Below are 16,573 nucleotides of genomic sequence, written 5' to 3'. Positions count from 1 at the left end.
TTTCTGAGTTCAAGGCCAGCCTGGTCTACCAAGTGAGTTCCAGGACAGCCAGGGCTATACAGAGAAACCCTGTCTCGAAAAACCAAAAAAAGAAAAAAAAAATTTTTAAAAAAAAACTTATTTTTTTAAAAAAAATGAACTGCTTTATATGGAGTGGAGGGAGGGGAACAAATGCTTCAGATATTCTAGTGTCTCCAGCTAGGTGAATGACCTTTGGTTTTTTTCCTTTTTAAAGATTTATTTCTATTATTTTCAGGTGTGTGTGTGTGTGTGTGTGTGTACCTATCTGTCTTGTGTGTGCCTATTTGCACATGTGTGCATGTGTCCAAGGAGGGCAATGGTGTCAGATCCTCCTGTAAGTGGAGTTTTAGGTGGTAGTGAGTCATCTGATATGGGCGCTGGGAACCAAATTTGGGTTTTCTGCAAAAGCAATAGGCTCTTGACTTATGAGACAGCCTTCCAGCCCCAACTTCTGGTTTTTCTTATTTTCTAAAACAACTCCTATTTTTTCCTCAGCTGTAAAAGTGCACCCTCAATAAGATGACCAACTTAAAACCAGGGTTTCCGTATTTGCATTCATAGGATGTGTGAAGGTTTGGCCTCGCCTTTTTCTGTTCCGTTCTATTTTGTCTTGTTTTGTTTTTCAGACAGACTCTCGAGCCTGCAGTGCTGGGACTTGAGCCCTGGGCACTCTATCAGCTGAACTGTGTTTCCAGCCTTCTTGTTTATCTTTCACAGGCCTGATGAGCAGGGTGTCAGAGATTACAGAGACAGGGACCGGGAGTATGAGAGGGATCAGGAGCGCATGATCCGCGAAAGAGAGAGGCTGAAGCGGCAAGAAGAAGAACGCCGGAGGCAGCAGCAGAAAGAACGCTATGAGAAAGAGAAGGCTTTTAAGCGAAAGGAAGAAGAAATGAAGAGAGAGAAAGAGGCACTTCGAGATAAAGGAAAGAAGAGTGAGAATACAGAATCAATATGCTCGTTAGAAAAAATTGAAAAAAAAGAGGAAGTGGTTAAGAGAGACCGCATAAGGAACAAGGTGCTGCTGGTTTTTTTTATTAAACTTGGTTGTTTTTATGAGGATTTTTTTCCCCCTATTCTTACAAGTATAAATTTAAAGGAATGTGTCCTTTCCCCACCCCCACTAGGTATTGAATCATTGCAAGCTTTCTGCCAGTGAACTTCATCCCCAGTCCCTTTTGTGGAATTTTCATTTTATTTTTTCTAATTTATATATTTATTTTTTGCATGTGTGCATATGAGTGCACAAGTGCACATATGTCGAGTGCATGAGTGATGGTCAGAGGACAGTTTGTGGGAGCCATTCTCTCCTTCCACCAGGTGGGTTCTAGAGATTGAACCCAGGTTGTCAAGCTTGGCAGCAAGTCCTCTTATCCAATGAACCATCTCATCAGCCCAATGGTAATTTCTTTCTTTGTTCCTTTTCTTTTTTTTGTTTTTCTTTTTTTTGTTCTCTCTTTCTCTCTCTTTCTTTCTCTCTCTCTATTTTTTTTTTTTGTTTTTTTTTTTCAAGACAGGGTTTCTCTTTGTAGCCCTGGCTGTCCTGGAACTCATTTTGTAGACCAGGCTGGTCTCGAACTCACAGAGATCTGCCTGCCTCTGCCTCCTGAGTGCTGAGATTAACGGCATGCCCCACCATGCCCAGCTTCAAAGGTAATTTCTTAACTACCCTAATAATTCCTAGTCAGAGTTTCCCAGTTGCATCAAATAAGGGCTATGAACAATGTTCATAGTATGTGGTTGAATTCTATTTTGATCCAAGCAATCTCTTTTTTTCCCTGACATTTAATTGTTTGCCGTAGAAACCAGTTTGTCCTATGAATCTTCTCAGATTGTAGATTGGCAGACTATAACTTTTTGATCTCATTGAACATATATATTCTGTTTCTTTTACAGTTACTACTTAAGCGCTGGTACTGTGATAGACAACAGCATAAATGGAACCATAGGTTCAAAACAGCATTAAAAATTTATAATTAAACAATTTTTAAATGAAAACAACAGTCAAATCTGGACAAAACAGCTGCTAAATATTTTAGGCTGTATGAGCCATATAGTCTCTGTCACAACAGCTAAATTCTGGAAGGAATTAGACATGGGTGGAATATAAAAATGAGCTTGGGGTTGAGTGTGCTTCTCAGAAAAGTGCTTGCCTAGCTTGCATGGCAGCACACAGCTTTTATCCTAGCACTCGGGAGGCAGATGTAGGAAGATCTCTGTTCGAGGACAACCTGGTCTATTTACTTGAATCCAAGGACAGCCAGGGCTATGTATAGAGACCCTGTATCAATAACAACAACACTTGGGGCTGGAGAGATGTTAAGGGGTGAATATTTTTATTTTTTCAATTGCTAGTACCCATGTCAGGCAGCTCACAGACATATATAACTCTAGCTACTGTGGGCAACTGCATGTACTTATAGATACACATACATACTACTTCCCCACACAGTTAAAAATAATAATAAGGAAAAATAAATATTTTTTTAAAAGGCTAGGCATGGTGTACACCTGTAATCCCAGAACACAGGGGCAGAAGCAGGTGGGTTTCAGTAAGGCAAGCAGATCTTTTATTTTTTGCTTTGCTAGGGATCAAACCCAAAATCTAATTAGGCAAGAATTCTACCACTGAGCTAAATCAAGCCAAACTTAAACATATTTTTGTGTAGTTTTAGATTTTTACAATGAATTTATTGCATGGGACATGGTGGCCTATGTCTGAAGGAGGATTTCAAGTTGAAGGTCAGCCTAGGCTACTTTAGGCCCTGTTCTCCCTCTCCCACCACAAAAGGCAATTTACTGGTAGAGAATCACAGGCATGTAGCTGTAGTTTCTCCAGTGATTTCCCCCTCCTACCCCAGGGCAGTTGTCTAACCCCTGGCTTTGAATGTATTAAACACTCTGTTACTGAGCTACAGCTTGGCCCTTGGTTCTTGTAGTTTCTAAGTTCAAAAAATTACAGGTAATTAATTCTTATCACCTTATACTTAAATAATTAGGTTATCTTGAGGTAGCTTTAAAATTAGGCAAATACATTATATGCATGTCAAAATTCTCAAAGAATTAATAAAATATTATTTTAAAAATTAGGCATTAGACTTCTCAAAACATCACCCTAAACATGTAAAGTAATTCTTAAATAACTACAGGTTGAGCATAGTGTTGAACACCTTTAATCTCAGCATTCTCAAGAGGCAGAGACAGATGGATCTCTGTGAGCTCACGGCCAGCCTGGTCTACATAGGAAGTTCCAGGACTGCTAGACTACATTGAGAGATCCTGTCTCAAATAAAGTGGCAGCAGCTAGAGCTGGTGATGACAGCTTGTAATCCCAGGAAGGCTGAGGTAAGGAGATATTAAGGCCAGGGCCACCCAGGCAACTTAGTGATAGCTTGTCTCAGGATAAATGGAGAAGGACTGGGAATATGGCTCAGTGGAACACTAGCCTACCATGCACTAGGCACTTGTTTCAATCCCTCCTGCCAAAAAAAGTTTGCTCTTTTTTTTTGGAGGAGAGAGGAAAGGGGAAGTTATTATGTAGCATATATCCAGGTCTTTGGTCTGGTATGACTTGGTCTCAGGATATATGAATACATAATTTAGGGCTGCGGAACTCGCCCTCCATGTTAAAGCAGAATAACAGTGTTATAACATGAATGTTTTGTATTGTTTCAGGATCGACCAGCTATGCAGCTTTACCAACCAGGAGCTCGAAGCCGAAGCCGACTCTGTCCCGCCGATGACAACATCAAGCCTGGAGATTCCCCAGTGGACAAAAAGCAGGAAAGTGGTATTAGCCATAGAAAAGAAGGAGGAGAGGAGTGAGAAGTCCAAATGGTCATAGGTGTCCTGACTGTCCAGGCAGCCAAAGAGCACGTATTATGCTATCCAGAAGTGCCTTCAGGGCAAAGGAACAGAGAACAAGAAAAGGGGTCGCTGTGCTGGTGGGATGTACTACAGAGGAGTGTGTCTAAGCAGAATAAGATTGCAGGCTCAGAATCGAAGGACAATTTCATTGTTTTCTGCAGTTTCCACAAGTTAATTTTAATGTCTCAGAAAAGGATGGTAGCAAGGACATTGCAAGCGAAAAATGTCAAATAAGGGCTTCACTTTGTATAACAGCTAAAAAGAGCAGGTTCGAAAATCAACAGGTGTTCTTAATCCTGCCTTGGAGCATCTTCGTTTGAGTGGAGCAGAAACACACTAAGTCTCGTTGGGATCTAACTATTTTGCATTGTTGTTGACTGTTGACTCTGTAGTGTAGGAGCAATGAGCATGTAATTGTAGCACAAGTAGAGCGGAGGATAGAGCAAATTATGGCTGATGGAAAAGATTTAAATAGTCACGTTACATCTATACCCTGTGTCTGAAGTTTTCATAATTACAGCTTGTTTTACTTCTGTGAATGTAGCATCAAAAAATCCCTGTAACCATCTCGTTTTTTGCCTTTAGCGTTTTTTTCCGATTACTAGGGAAAATGTAGCCCTTGGTTAGTTACTGACAATCTAGTCTTTGTTTTATCTTAGGTCTGATGATTTGAGTGCATACCCTCTCCAGGAAGGAAACTACACCAATATCTGTTCCTGTTATGGCAGCTTTCAGTCTTAGCTTGTTTTGTAATGCTGTCAATAAATTTCCACTTCGTTCTAGTATGAAGCTGTGTTTATTTATTCAAGTACTGACTCATATGTGGTACCGGGGGTGGAACCAAGGGCCTCAAGCATGCGATGTGTGTATTCTACCACTGAGCTATAACCTCTCCAGCCAAGTGAAATTATTAACGTTATTAAATAGCTGTTAGTTTTAAGAAATTAAACATTTCATTCTGACTTAAGTTCTTGGGAATTTTGAAAGGGGGTAAATGATATTAATTTCTGCCTTTAGTCGGTAAGGAGAGGCTTTGACCAAGTAGAGGGTCAGATCACGGTTCACTTCTTTTACTGTAAGAACCCAAGTAAAGACGGGTGGAGTGCTTCATGCCTGCAGTGCCAGCACTTGGTCTCAGGTCAAGGCAGGAGTAGTGACCTGAGTTTGAAGTCATCCTAGGCTATATAGTAGGCTCTAGGCTAGCCTGAGCTACAAAGTGAGACTCTGTCCCAAACAACAAAATGCCTGCATGTCTGCACAACACTTCCTTCCTGCCAGCCCCACCTTGGGCATCAGTTGCCCATTACTAATAGGTTAGCTTGCGGCTTTATACTTTGTCAGCTTTATTAAAAACAGTTTTAGCTGGGCAGTGGTGGCGCACGCCTTTAATCCCAGCACTCAGGAGGCAGAGGCAGGTGGATTTCTGAGCTCGAGGCCAGCCTGGTCTACAGAGTGAGTTCCAGGACAGCCAGGGCTACACAGAGAAACCCCCTTCTCGAAATATAAAAAAAATAATAAATAAAATAAAAAAAAATTCAAGGCTACTCTTGGATACATACTAAATTTGAGGCCAACTTGGGCTGTATGAGACTCTATATCAAATCACTACAAAAACAGTGGACAGGGCTGTGGATAAGGCTTGATGGTAGAGCAAGAAGGCCTTGGAGTCACACTCCAGTTTTCCAGTGGGTCAGCCTTGGAAAAAAGGGTGTGACCAGCAGGGTTGGATGCTAGAGAAAATTCAATTATGACACTTGAAGAGACTCACAGATGTGGTGACTTCTACACCATTAATGAACTGGGACTGTGGGAAGTCATTAGGTTGAGAATAGATTCAGTTAACATTGATAACTTTAGAGAAGTCTGGCCTTGAAATGAAACAGATAGGCAAGTGGTCTTGAGAAGTGACCATTTCTAATATAAGAAATACTAAAGTCTATTTAGAAGACATTCAAGAGAAGGGCTACCTGAGGGAATAAGTGTAGGATTTTTGCAAAGACATCCAAAATAGAAGCCAAGCTAAAGGTCACAGGAGCTGGCCTTAGGAAAAAGGCTACTCTAGACCCATCATTCGGGATAGCATTTGAAATGTAAATGAAGAAAATATCTAATAAAATAATTAAAAAACAAGGAGCTAGCACTGCCTGCCTCCCCTTCTGGCCTGTTAGCAGCTGAGTAAACTCAGTTTTCCTGTCAGCGCCTTCCTCTGGTGCTTGCCTGTCCTGTCCAGCTCTGAGCCAAACCCACTTCCCTGCCCCTTTAGATTTCTTCCATTCCTTCATCCGATTAGCAAGTGTCTACTATTCACTGTGTGTGTGTGTGTGTGTGTGTGTGCGCGCGCGCGCGCGCGCATCCTTAGGGACAAGGATGAAAAGAGACAAGTCCTTGTCCTTGAGTAACTCGGGATACGTCAGTGACCACCAGAACTACCAGTGTAATTAATCAGAACTCTGTGCCATGTGAGAAGGGCTGTGAGTAGACAAAATGGTTTTGGGTGGGAGTCTCCTGCCTGCCTGTGAGCTGTCCAGTGGTGCTGAGGAAAATCCCTCAACTCGATCTATGAAAGGATACCACGTGAGGCCCCTCCCTCCTGCTAAGCAGTTGTTTGGGGGAACTGATACCTTATTCACAAAACTACGGTTTCTTTCTTTTGCTTTCTTTTTATGATTGTTATTTTGTATCTGTGTATGGCTGTGGAGGTCAGAGAGGTGCTCAGTCCTCTGGAGCTGGAGTTTGTAAGCAGCAGTGAGCTAGCTACTCATTGTGGATGTTGGGAGTGGGACTTGGGGACCAGTTTAAGCCTGGCAGGTACCTTTAATCCCAGCACTCAGGAGGCAGAGCCGGTAGATCTGTGGGAGTTCAAGGGCAGCCCAAGTTCTAGGACATCCAGAAGTATGTAGAGAGGCTCTGTCTCAACCCCCACCCTCTCCCAAATAGTAGTACCAATTTTTAACCTCTGGGCCTTTTCGCTAGCCCTAATTTTATTTTTTTATTATATTTATTTAAAGGAGCTGTGTGCGCATGACAATGTGTGGAGGTTGGGAGACAACTTTTGGGGATTGGCTCTCTTGTCAGGTTTAGCCAATGAGCCATCTCACCTCTCCCCATAAACCCCAGCTTGTACCTTGCTGTCCCCTCTATCACCTGGCTGTCCTGGAACTCACTCTGTAGACCAGGTTGGCCTCACTCACATAACTCTGCCTCCTGACCACTAGGATTAAAAGTATATGCACCATGTTCTACCTCTGCTGCTATAAATCATAACTTCATATTTATAATAAACCTATAGGAGCCAGGCATGGTAGAATATTGTCTATAATGCCTAGTACTCAAGAGGCTGATGCAGGAGGATAACTGTAAGTTTAAGGCCAACTTGGGCTATATAGTAAGTTTGAAGTCCACCAGAACTACATTGTAAGACAAAAACCAAATCAACAACAAAGAATAAACTTATAGGAGCTGGGTGTGTGTCTCAATGGTAGAGTGCTTTTCCTAACATGTATACAGCCCTGGGTTCCATCCCTAGCAACACACACATACACAGAGAGAGACACACTGGACTAAGAGTATAAATAACGGGGAGGAGTTCATTCCATTTGTTTCTTAAGGCTTGGTTTTGTTTTTGTTTTTGTTTTTTTTTGGTTTTTTGAAACAAGGTTTTTCTGTATAGCCCCAGCTGTCCTGGAACTCAGAAATCTGCCTCCCTCTGCCTCCCAAGTGCTGGGATTAAAGGCGTGTGCCACCATACCCAGCCAGATTTAATTTTTTATGGCAGGACAGCCAGGGCTACACAGAGAAACACTATCTCGAAAAACAAACCAAAAAAGAAAAGAAAAGGAAAGGAAAGGAAAGGAAAAGAAAAGAAAAGAAAGGAAAAGAAAAGAGAGAGATAGAGATGTGTGTATGCATGTACACCATGTCTCATTCTGTAGCCTTGGTTGTTTGAATAATAGGACTTCCTGCTTCAGCCTTTGGAATTTCTGAGTTCCACAGCCTTGGCTTTCCTGGAACTCACTCTGTAGAACAGGCCGGCCTTGAACTCAGAAATCCGCCTGCCTCTGCCTCCCAAGTGCTGAGATTAAAGGCGTGCACCACCACCGTCCTGCATTTCTAATTAAAGGCTTAGATACTAAGCTGGGAATGGTGGTGTAGGGCCATCATCATAGTAATCAGAATCAGGCCATGGGTCTGATCCTTTACTGAGCACTTCTCTGTTGGCACTGATCCTATGGCAGCAGTGTACACCACTCATACAGCACTGGCCACCACAGGAGCTTTCAGGTTGCTTGTGGCCATGAGGAACTAACTGCTCTGCTGGGATAAGTGAAGCTATTGGAAACAGTAGAAAGTCCAGAGCCAAGGGCAGTGTGCTTTAGGTACCTGTGAGGAAGTGAAGGGGCCGGCTGGGGACTCCTGTGGTCCTCAGCTTTCCACATCACAAACTGATCCCCTCCCCCAGAACGACATATACAAGGTAGTTCTGAGAATAATTTGGCACTGATCAAAGGAATCTTTAACTTTTTATGATATTCACAGGTATTATCTTTAGTTTTCAGCTTCTTGTTGTTCTATGCTGCGCTCTTTCTATAGTTTACCTTTTGGAAGTAAGGTCTCAATATATAACCTATGCTAGCCCACAATTTATGATCCTCCTGCCTCTGCCTCATAGGGGCCTCATAGGGGTACACAACTATATGTGACTTTGTTTTATTTACACAGCAGTTGAGCAGATGTCAAAGAGAATTGGTTCTTAACCTTCCACCTTTTTGAGAGCGGGTTTGCCTTGTTTCTGTTGCTGTGTTAAATACTCCAGGCTAGCAGGCCCACAGTCTTCCAGGCTAGCTGGCTCTCCAGTCTCCACCTTCTACTGTGCTGTAGGAATCTTAGGGCTGCAGATACACACGAGTATATATTTATTTATTTAGCGACAGGGTCTATATGTAGTAGTCCTGACTGTCTGGAAGCTCAGTATATAGACTAGGCTGGCCTTGAGCTCAGAGATATTGCTCCCTCTGCTCCAAGCACTAAGATTAAAAGCGTAGGCCACCATGCCCTGTATATTCACTTTTTGACTTGAACTATAGTTGGCAGGATTGCATGACTGGTGCTTCTATCTACTAACGATTCCCCTGGCCCCGGTATATGGGATTTTTACCCCACTTGAGACAGAGTTTCTCTGTGTATTTTGGCTGTCCTGGAACTCACGCCGGGTAGGCCAGGATGATCTCAAACTCAGAGATCCATCTGCCATCTGCCTCCCAAGTGCTGGGATTAAAGGCGTGCACCACCGCCGTCCGGCGTCTTTTTTTTTTTTTTCTCTCTTAAGATTTACGTATTTATTTTATTTATATGAACACACTGTAGCTATTCATTACAGATGGTTGTGAGCTACCATGTGGTTGCTGGGAATTGAACTCAGGACCTCGGGAAGAGCAGTCAGTGCCGCTGAGCCATCTCTCTAGCTCCGCCTCTCTTTTAATTAAGTATTTTCAGGTACTGAAGCCAGAGACATGCTATCCCCTAGAGCTGGAGGGTTGTGAGCTGCCTGATATGGGTGCTGTGAATGGAACTTGGATTCTCTGTAATAGTGTAGTCATTAAACGAAGTCTGCAGCCCCGTCTCCCTCCCTTCCAGGGTGCATGGCCAGCCCTAAGCCCCGCCACTCTCTCAGAAGGGGGGGGGGGAGTTGCAGCTCTGGGAAGTGACGGAGGCCTTTCCCCGCCCTCGTCAGAGTTGGTCCCGCCTACTCCGTTTCCCGGGGTTTGCTAAGGGCTTTTACTTGGTTACTTCTCAAAGGCCACCTACCACGGCCACCAAGGCTGTGGCCCCCAGGACAATCATGATCACCTTCAGGAGCATGCACGGACGCGGAGGCCTCGGAACCATGTTCCCTATAAACCTGTTTGGGTTCCCACGGCCCCACGGGAGCGCAGGGGGTGGAGTTAGGGAGGATCTGACGAATCATCCCCCCTAAGCTCCGCCCCCAGCGGCGTCTTCTAATCGCGTTCTTCCGGCCCGGCCTTTCTCTTCTCCGTTCCTCCGCCATCGTGTGCGTTACGCCTGAGTCGGCTTTTCGCCATGGTAAGACTATCGGCCGCCATCCATCCCTCGGCGGCTTTCCTGAGGCCAGAGATGGCTGTACCTTTGTGGCAGACGTGCGCAGCGTTGAGGGCTGGGGGCATTTTTCAGGGTTTTAGTGTTCGTTTTTGGAGCTAGGACACCTATCGGCCTGTGGGCGCGGCATGAAATTATCAAGCCCACTTACCCTTGTAGGATCAGGCCGCTTTTCCTGCAGCCTGGCAAGGCGTGTAAAGTTTCATATGGCCCTGGGCTGACGGTGATCTTCATGACTGGGGGCAAAACGAAAGGCTTGGGACCACTCTTAGATTGTCCCTGACTGACGAGCGTGAAACGCCACTTGGCACAGGGGAGATGGCCACAGTAAGGGTTAACAGAACTTTTGAAATCCCTTCAGAAGTTAGCGTCACCCCTTGGAAGCGTCTGCTAACCGCGCCTCAGTCATTGCCTACTGACAAGATTATGCTTAGGGGCGTCTAGGTACAGAGTGGGTTTATTGTCCGAATTTGTTAAATAAAACCTACAACTGGCCTAGGGGGACGAGTGCACTTGGCCTTCGTTGCCTTTTTTTTTTTTTTTTTAACATAGTGGTGTTTGCCTACCGAGTGTCAGGGGCTCCATAATCTTAGGTTAGCCAGCAATGTCACTTGAAGGTACATAAGACTTTACAGAGTACAGTATCTAGAGGCATTGACTTAAAACTGTCCACGATTTGCCTAACCTAAAGCCACCCTTGTTCCAGTAAGTCCGTCTCCTCCTACTCCGGCTATTCCATGTTTCATCACCCGGAGCCCAGCAGACAGCCAGTTTCTAGGGCAGACAGAACGTGGGCTTAGAAACCTGGTGCTCATTATGAGACATGTTTAAGCCATTAACAGAGAAGTGATGAGGATAAAAGGACTAAGTGGTTCGAGGTTGGGGAGATTTTCCTGGGTGTATGTTCTGCAGGCCTGATGCTAGTTTGTGGGCATTTAGGACTGAATCAGGAGAATAGGCTGTGGCGTCACTAAACTGATTGCACCTTCTCGTAGTCTTCTCACAAGACTTTCCGAATCAAGCGATTCCTGGCCAAGAAGCAAAAGCAAAATCGTCCTATTCCTCAGTGGATCCGGATGAAAACTGGTAACAAAATCAGGTAAGACTTCTCTTGTCTGTTGGAAATCGTTAGGTTTTAAATAACTGGGTATGTAGATACACAGTTGCAAAGTACGGTCCACCCGAGTCAACCTCTGTTTACTTAGTCCCTTTTAAAATGTTACTCCTTTTGTTTGGATTGGATGCATGTGGTTGAGAACAACTTGGGAGGAACCACTTCTCCATTCACCAGGTTGGTCCTGCGGAGCTAGCTCAGGTCCTGAGGTTCCTTGGTAGTGACTAGCTTACTGAGCCCCCGAAATTCCTCCACAAACCTTTTCTAAATGTTTCATTGGGTTCTGTGTGGCCGCAGGTAAGCTCTGGTGCAGACTTTTCTCACTAACTTCCCTAGGAAGGCTTAAGCGGATCTGACTCTTCTGGCAGAAGAGTGGTGGTTTTTTTTTCCTGCAACCAGAGTTGACCTCAGCACCAGCTGGACCTTTGAGAGGGGTGGTGGGGATCGAACCCAGGGCCTCCCACAGGCAAGGGAAGTTCTGTGTTGTGGGGGATGCATGCCCACATGCGGTCAGAGGACAGTTGGTGGGAATTGGGTTTTCCCAACATGCTGGGATTAAAGATGAGCACTGCCCAGTTTTGGGATTAGTAAAGATCTGGGTGTGGCTCTGCTGGGGCAAAAATTGAGGCTCCTTGTTCTTAGTTAATTTAGCCACTTAGGCTCGATCATCAACAACCCACTCTAGCCTTACATTTGAGTTCATTACTATCTTCTGTCTTCTGTTATGGTACACGTCCTTAGAGACTTTGCTTGCAGTCAGGACTGGACTTAAACTTTGGTCTTGCCCCCATACAATGCTAAGGAAAGCTTTGAAGCACTAGGCAGCGGACGTTAGATGATTTATTGGATAGTCTTTTGCTTTTTGAAACAGTCTTGTTTAGCCCAGGCTGGCTAATCTGCTCCAACCTTCCAAGTAAGTGCTGAGGTTACAGGTGTGTGCCACCTTTATAAATAATACATGAACTTCACTTTACTTAGGACCATACCTAACAAGAGTGAGGACTGATAGTTAATATTTGGATTCTGAGGGATTATAACCACTAATCCACAGATTTGCCTATTTTGTGACTCATTTTTAGGGGCTAGGGTTTGAGCCAGGACCTCCTGCCTACGCAAGTGCTCTGTCCCTGGACTAACTGCCCAACTTTTCCAACTTCTGTCTCCTCCTACTCCAGCTATTCCATGTTTTTGTTAAAAAAAAAAAAAAAAAAGCAGGTAGCAATTACAGTGCTTCATTTTGTGGGAGTACTGCCATTATCCTGCTGAAAGAAAAGCCATGTTGATTGTTTCTGATTTTTGCTTTTGGGGTAAAAATCATGACACCTTGACATGGACAGTTCAGAGACAGGTTGCCTTAGCTCTGCAATTTGGAGTTGCTTTCTCCTACCTTAAATGTGAATTGTAGGGGCACCTAATGTTCTAGTTTGTTCCCACTTGTAATTCCCAGGCCATGGTGTGTCGTTTTAAGGTAGGTTGTCCCAGCTCATACATGCCTGAAATGGATGACTAAACCCAGGGCCTGTGCAAGTGTAACAATTATTTTGGAGCTAGTCTGCTGTGTACCCTGGCTGACTGGAACTTACGGTCCAGCGTGCAAGCCCTTTCATGCTCTAGCAAGCCCTTTAAATAAATTATCTTGTTCCTTTGAAAGTCTGAGTCTCTGCTGTAGGAGGTTTGTTTGACCAACCCACCTTGTAACTGGTGGCTTCTCTTTGTACAGGTACAACTCTAAGAGAAGACACTGGAGGAGAACAAAGCTGGGTCTGTAAGGAGTCACACAATGGCAAGACATGAGGATTTATACTGAATGGTCATCAATCAGTCCTACCAGATGGATTTCAACATTTATGACCTGGAGACTTGCTCATGTCTTAAATTAGGATATTTGTCCAGTAATAAAATATAGAACATTTCAGGTAGGACTGATTGATGACAATTCAGTCCTACCAGATGGATTTCAACATTTATGACCTGGAGACTTGCTCATGTCTTAAATTAGGATATTTGTCCAGTAATAAAATATAGAACATTTCAAAATGCTGTTCTGGTTTATAAAGTACCGAATTGCCCTTATAAGGCTTCTGTGGGGTAAAGTATTGTTTCCTAGGAGCTAGCAATTGCTCAGCAGTTAACAGTACTTGGTATTCTTGCAGAAGTCCTGGTTTTGGATCCTAATACTCATAGAGTTTTTGTTTTAAACCTTAAGATTGTGTCCACATGTGTAAGCCATAGTGTTAGAGGTCAGGACAACTGGAGTCCTGATTTTACATGTGTTCCAGGTGTTTACCAACAGCTATCTCAGTGAAAGTAGTCGCCCACTTTTGCATAGTGGCTTTTTTTTTTGGACAGGGTTTCTCTGTGTAACTCTGGCTGTCCTGGAACTCTGTAGACCAGGCCTGCCTCTGCCTCCCAAGTGCTGGGATTAAAGACGTGTGCCATCTCCGCCTGGCATAGTGGCTTGTTTTAATCCCTTGCATGTTCTAGATTGAGCCCGGGGCCTCATGTAGGCCAACACTCATAGCAACTGAACTGCATCCCTAGCCTGTAGCAGTGGTTCTAGGGGTTGATCCTGTTTCACAGGGGTTGCCTAAGGCCATTGGGAAACTTTACAAATCAAAACAGCAAAATTACAAAGCAGTGAAAATTTCATGGGTGGAGGGTCACCACAACATAAGGAACTGTATTAGGGTCATAGCATTAGGAGGGTTGTGAACCACTGTTCTATAGACTCTTTAATAGGAATATGGACCTTGTGGGTACAGGAATTGAAACCAGGGTCTCTGCAAGATCTGAGATAAGCTGCTTTAATGCTCTAGTTGCAATCATAGGAACTAGGGTTGGCAGTCTAGTCCACAGCCTCTTGTAGAGATATTTTTCTAGAGTCTTCTGATACTACTCTTCAAGCTGGTCTGAACTAGGTTTGCGCTGCCATACCCACAATTTTTTTGTTTTCAAGTCAGGATCTCCTAGAGATCCAAGTGCTAAGAAGCATGTTTGTCATGCTGAGCCCAGGTTTCTGCATATTTACGAAAATTTACATTTATTTGAAGATAAGTAATGTGTGGAGGTCCCAACAGCTTGTCTTAGTGAGCACCCTATCCTGTAGATACCAGGGAGTTGAACTTTTAGCAATATTGCCCTCTAGTTCACGACATGGGGCAAACCATGTGGATGCATAGAGCACTGGCCTAGCGCGTGTGAGGGCTTGTGTTCTCCACCCAGCACAGCAGAACTAACTGGATGGCAGTTCTTTTACAAAGCTGACTTGATAGAATTAATTTGACAAATTTCTAAGCATTCTGATGTAACGTACATTTTCAGGGCTGGAGAGATAGGCTCCATGCTTGACATCACTTTGAAGGAGCAGAGTTTTGTTGGTTCCTAGCACTCGGGTCAGGTAGCTCACAACCACCTGTAAACACCCCAAGGGATCCAGTGCCTCTGGCCTCTCAAGGTACCTACAAATTATGTACACACAGACACAATTTAAAGATAAGCATTTATAGCCAGGTGTGTGGTGGCACACTTACCCAGCATTCCAGGGCAGGGGCTGGTATATAGATCTGAGTTTAAGGTTAGCGTGATTTCTGGGACAGCTGGGACAAAAAAAAATGCACATTTTAAAATTGTTTAAAGAGGAAGATGGGACAGCATCAGGACCTGTTTTAAGTGACAATGCCAAGATGACAGTAAAGGTATATCAATTTTCTCTCGAGACCTTGAATGGATGACAGAAGTGGAAGATGATACGGTGGCATGAGATCCTTTGGCCTGCTGGAGAAGGGTGGTTGAGAGTTAACTGGATTTGAAATCAGCTGGAAGCCTCAGTGGACTGTGAAGACTGGAGCACCATGGGGGGAGTAACTGGCCTGGAACTCTGTAGACCAGGGTAGCCTGAGGCTCATAAAGACCTGCCTCTGCTTTCCAAGTGCTGGAAAGTGTGTGTCACCTCACCCAACCAGCTGTAGAATAGTTAGGGTGTAGGCAGGATAAACAATTGGGGGTTTGGTTCCCTCCCCCAGCAGTATGTAACATGCTGAATAAGGTTTAGCAACCCAGGATGGTAGGGAGGAGGCTGTGATCAGAGCCACCTCAAGAAACAGGATACTGCGGCATCCCAGGGTTCTAACTGCCTTACAAAGGAGGCAGGATGCCATGAGAAGAACCCTTGGGTGTTTGTAGTCAGGGTGGGGTTAGATTCCAGCTCTGAAACAGTTGTTGCAATTTGCTGTAGGGAAGTAAATGAAAATCCCCTGGGTGTGATGCTTCACACCTGCAACCCTAACGCTCAGAGGCTGAGTTAGGCTTGCCAGCAGTTCAAGGCCAGCCTGGACTACAGAATGAACAAGTTGGTTAATTTTTTTTACAAGTCTATAGGAACAATTTTTTTAAAAACATGTAAATGTTTTTTTTTCTGTGTATGTGTCTGTGCATGTATGCATACTAAGTGCCATGGCCGAGTGCGCTCAGAGGGAGTGTCAGATCCCTTGGAATAAAAATAAAAGTGTGAGCTGCCTGGGGTGGGTCCTGGGAACTGAGTCCAGATAGACTCTCTGTAAGAGCACCAAGAACTGTTAACCATGGAGTCACTCCAGCCCCTATATTTATTTATTTATTTGAGACAGGGTTTCTCTGTGTATTCCTGGATGTCCTGGAACTCACTCTGAAGACCAGGCTGGCCTCGAACTCAGAAATCCGCCTGCCTCTACCTCCTAAGTGCTGGGATTAAAGGTGTGTGACACCACTGCCCAGCTATATTTATTTTTATTTTTTTTTAAAGATTTATTTATTTATTTTATGTAAGTACACTGTAGCTGTCTTCAGACACTCCAGAAGAGAGCGTCAGATCTTGTTACAGATGGTTGTGAGCCACCATGTGGTTTCTGGGATTTGAACTCTGGACCTTTGGAAGAGCAGTCGGGTGCTCTTACCCACTGAGCCATCTCACCAGCCCCTATATTTAGTTTTAAATATGTTTATGCATGAGTCTGAGTGGATATGCGCATATGCCCGAGGGTAGCAGAAGACTATTGTTGGATCCTCTGTGGCTGGAGTTCCAGGTGTTTGTGTGCTACTGGCCCGTGCTGGGAGCCAAACTCTAGTCCTCTGCAAGAGCAGAGTGTAGTCTTTAACTGCTGAGCCAGTCTTTAACTCCAGTCCCTACATGAGGCCGATTCTAACAGGAATTCTCCCATTTTACAGATGACGACAAAAGTTTCTTGCCCCTGGCAGTTGTTTTATTGAGACAGTTTCATGTGTCCCAGGGTGGCCTAGAACTCACTATATAGCTAAAAGCAGCCTTGAACTCCTGATCTTCCTGCCTTCACCTTCCAAGTGCTGGGAATACAGGTGTGTGGCGCCATGACCAGTTCCTAACTGCCTACTTTTTAAGTGCTTGGATCATGCTAGGTAGCTGTTAGCAAGGTTTAAAATAAGAACCCTGTTGACCAGGGACTA

General features: G+C 44.3%; 2 protein-coding genes and 1 non-coding gene across 4 annotated transcripts in view; all 3 read left to right on the top strand.

The window, feature by feature from the left end:
• Positions 1 to 4,677, top strand: part of Upf3b (UPF3B regulator of nonsense mediated mRNA decay) — a 17,936-nt gene extending 13,259 nt beyond the window's left edge. For both annotated transcript variants that reach the window (XM_021187796.1, XM_021187794.2), the window contains 2 exons: positions 739 to 1,039; positions 3,697 to 4,677. In XM_021187796.1, coding sequence (XP_021043455.1) covers positions 739 to 1,039; positions 3,697 to 3,846 — 451 coding nt within the window. In that variant the 3' untranslated portion in view covers positions 3,847 to 4,677. The remainder of the gene's footprint in view (positions 1 to 738; positions 1,040 to 3,696) is intronic.
• Positions 4,678 to 9,897: 5,220 nt separating this feature from the next.
• Positions 9,898 to 13,031, top strand: Rpl39 (ribosomal protein L39). The gene is made up of 3 exons (XM_029534378.1): positions 9,898 to 9,969; positions 10,998 to 11,101; positions 12,837 to 13,031. The coding sequence occupies exons 1-3, from the start codon at positions 9,967 to 9,969 to the stop codon at positions 12,883 to 12,885; spliced, it is 156 nt and encodes a 51-aa protein (XP_029390238.1). The 5' UTR covers positions 9,898 to 9,966; the 3' UTR covers positions 12,886 to 13,031.
• LOC115063189 lies at positions 12,325 to 12,455 on the top strand. Its single transcript, XR_003843077.1, has one exon. It is a non-coding gene; the product is annotated as a small nucleolar RNA SNORA69 (small nucleolar RNA).
• Positions 13,032 to 16,573: the final 3,542 nt, after the last annotated feature.

This window comes from Mus pahari, chromosome X (genome assembly GCF_900095145.1).
Source record: "Mus pahari chromosome X, PAHARI_EIJ_v1.1, whole genome shotgun sequence".
NCBI classification, from domain to species: Eukaryota; Metazoa; Chordata; class Mammalia; order Rodentia; family Muridae; genus Mus; species Mus pahari.
Note: the sequence above shows the minus strand (reverse complement) of the source record. Positions and strands in the feature narration are given on the sequence as shown.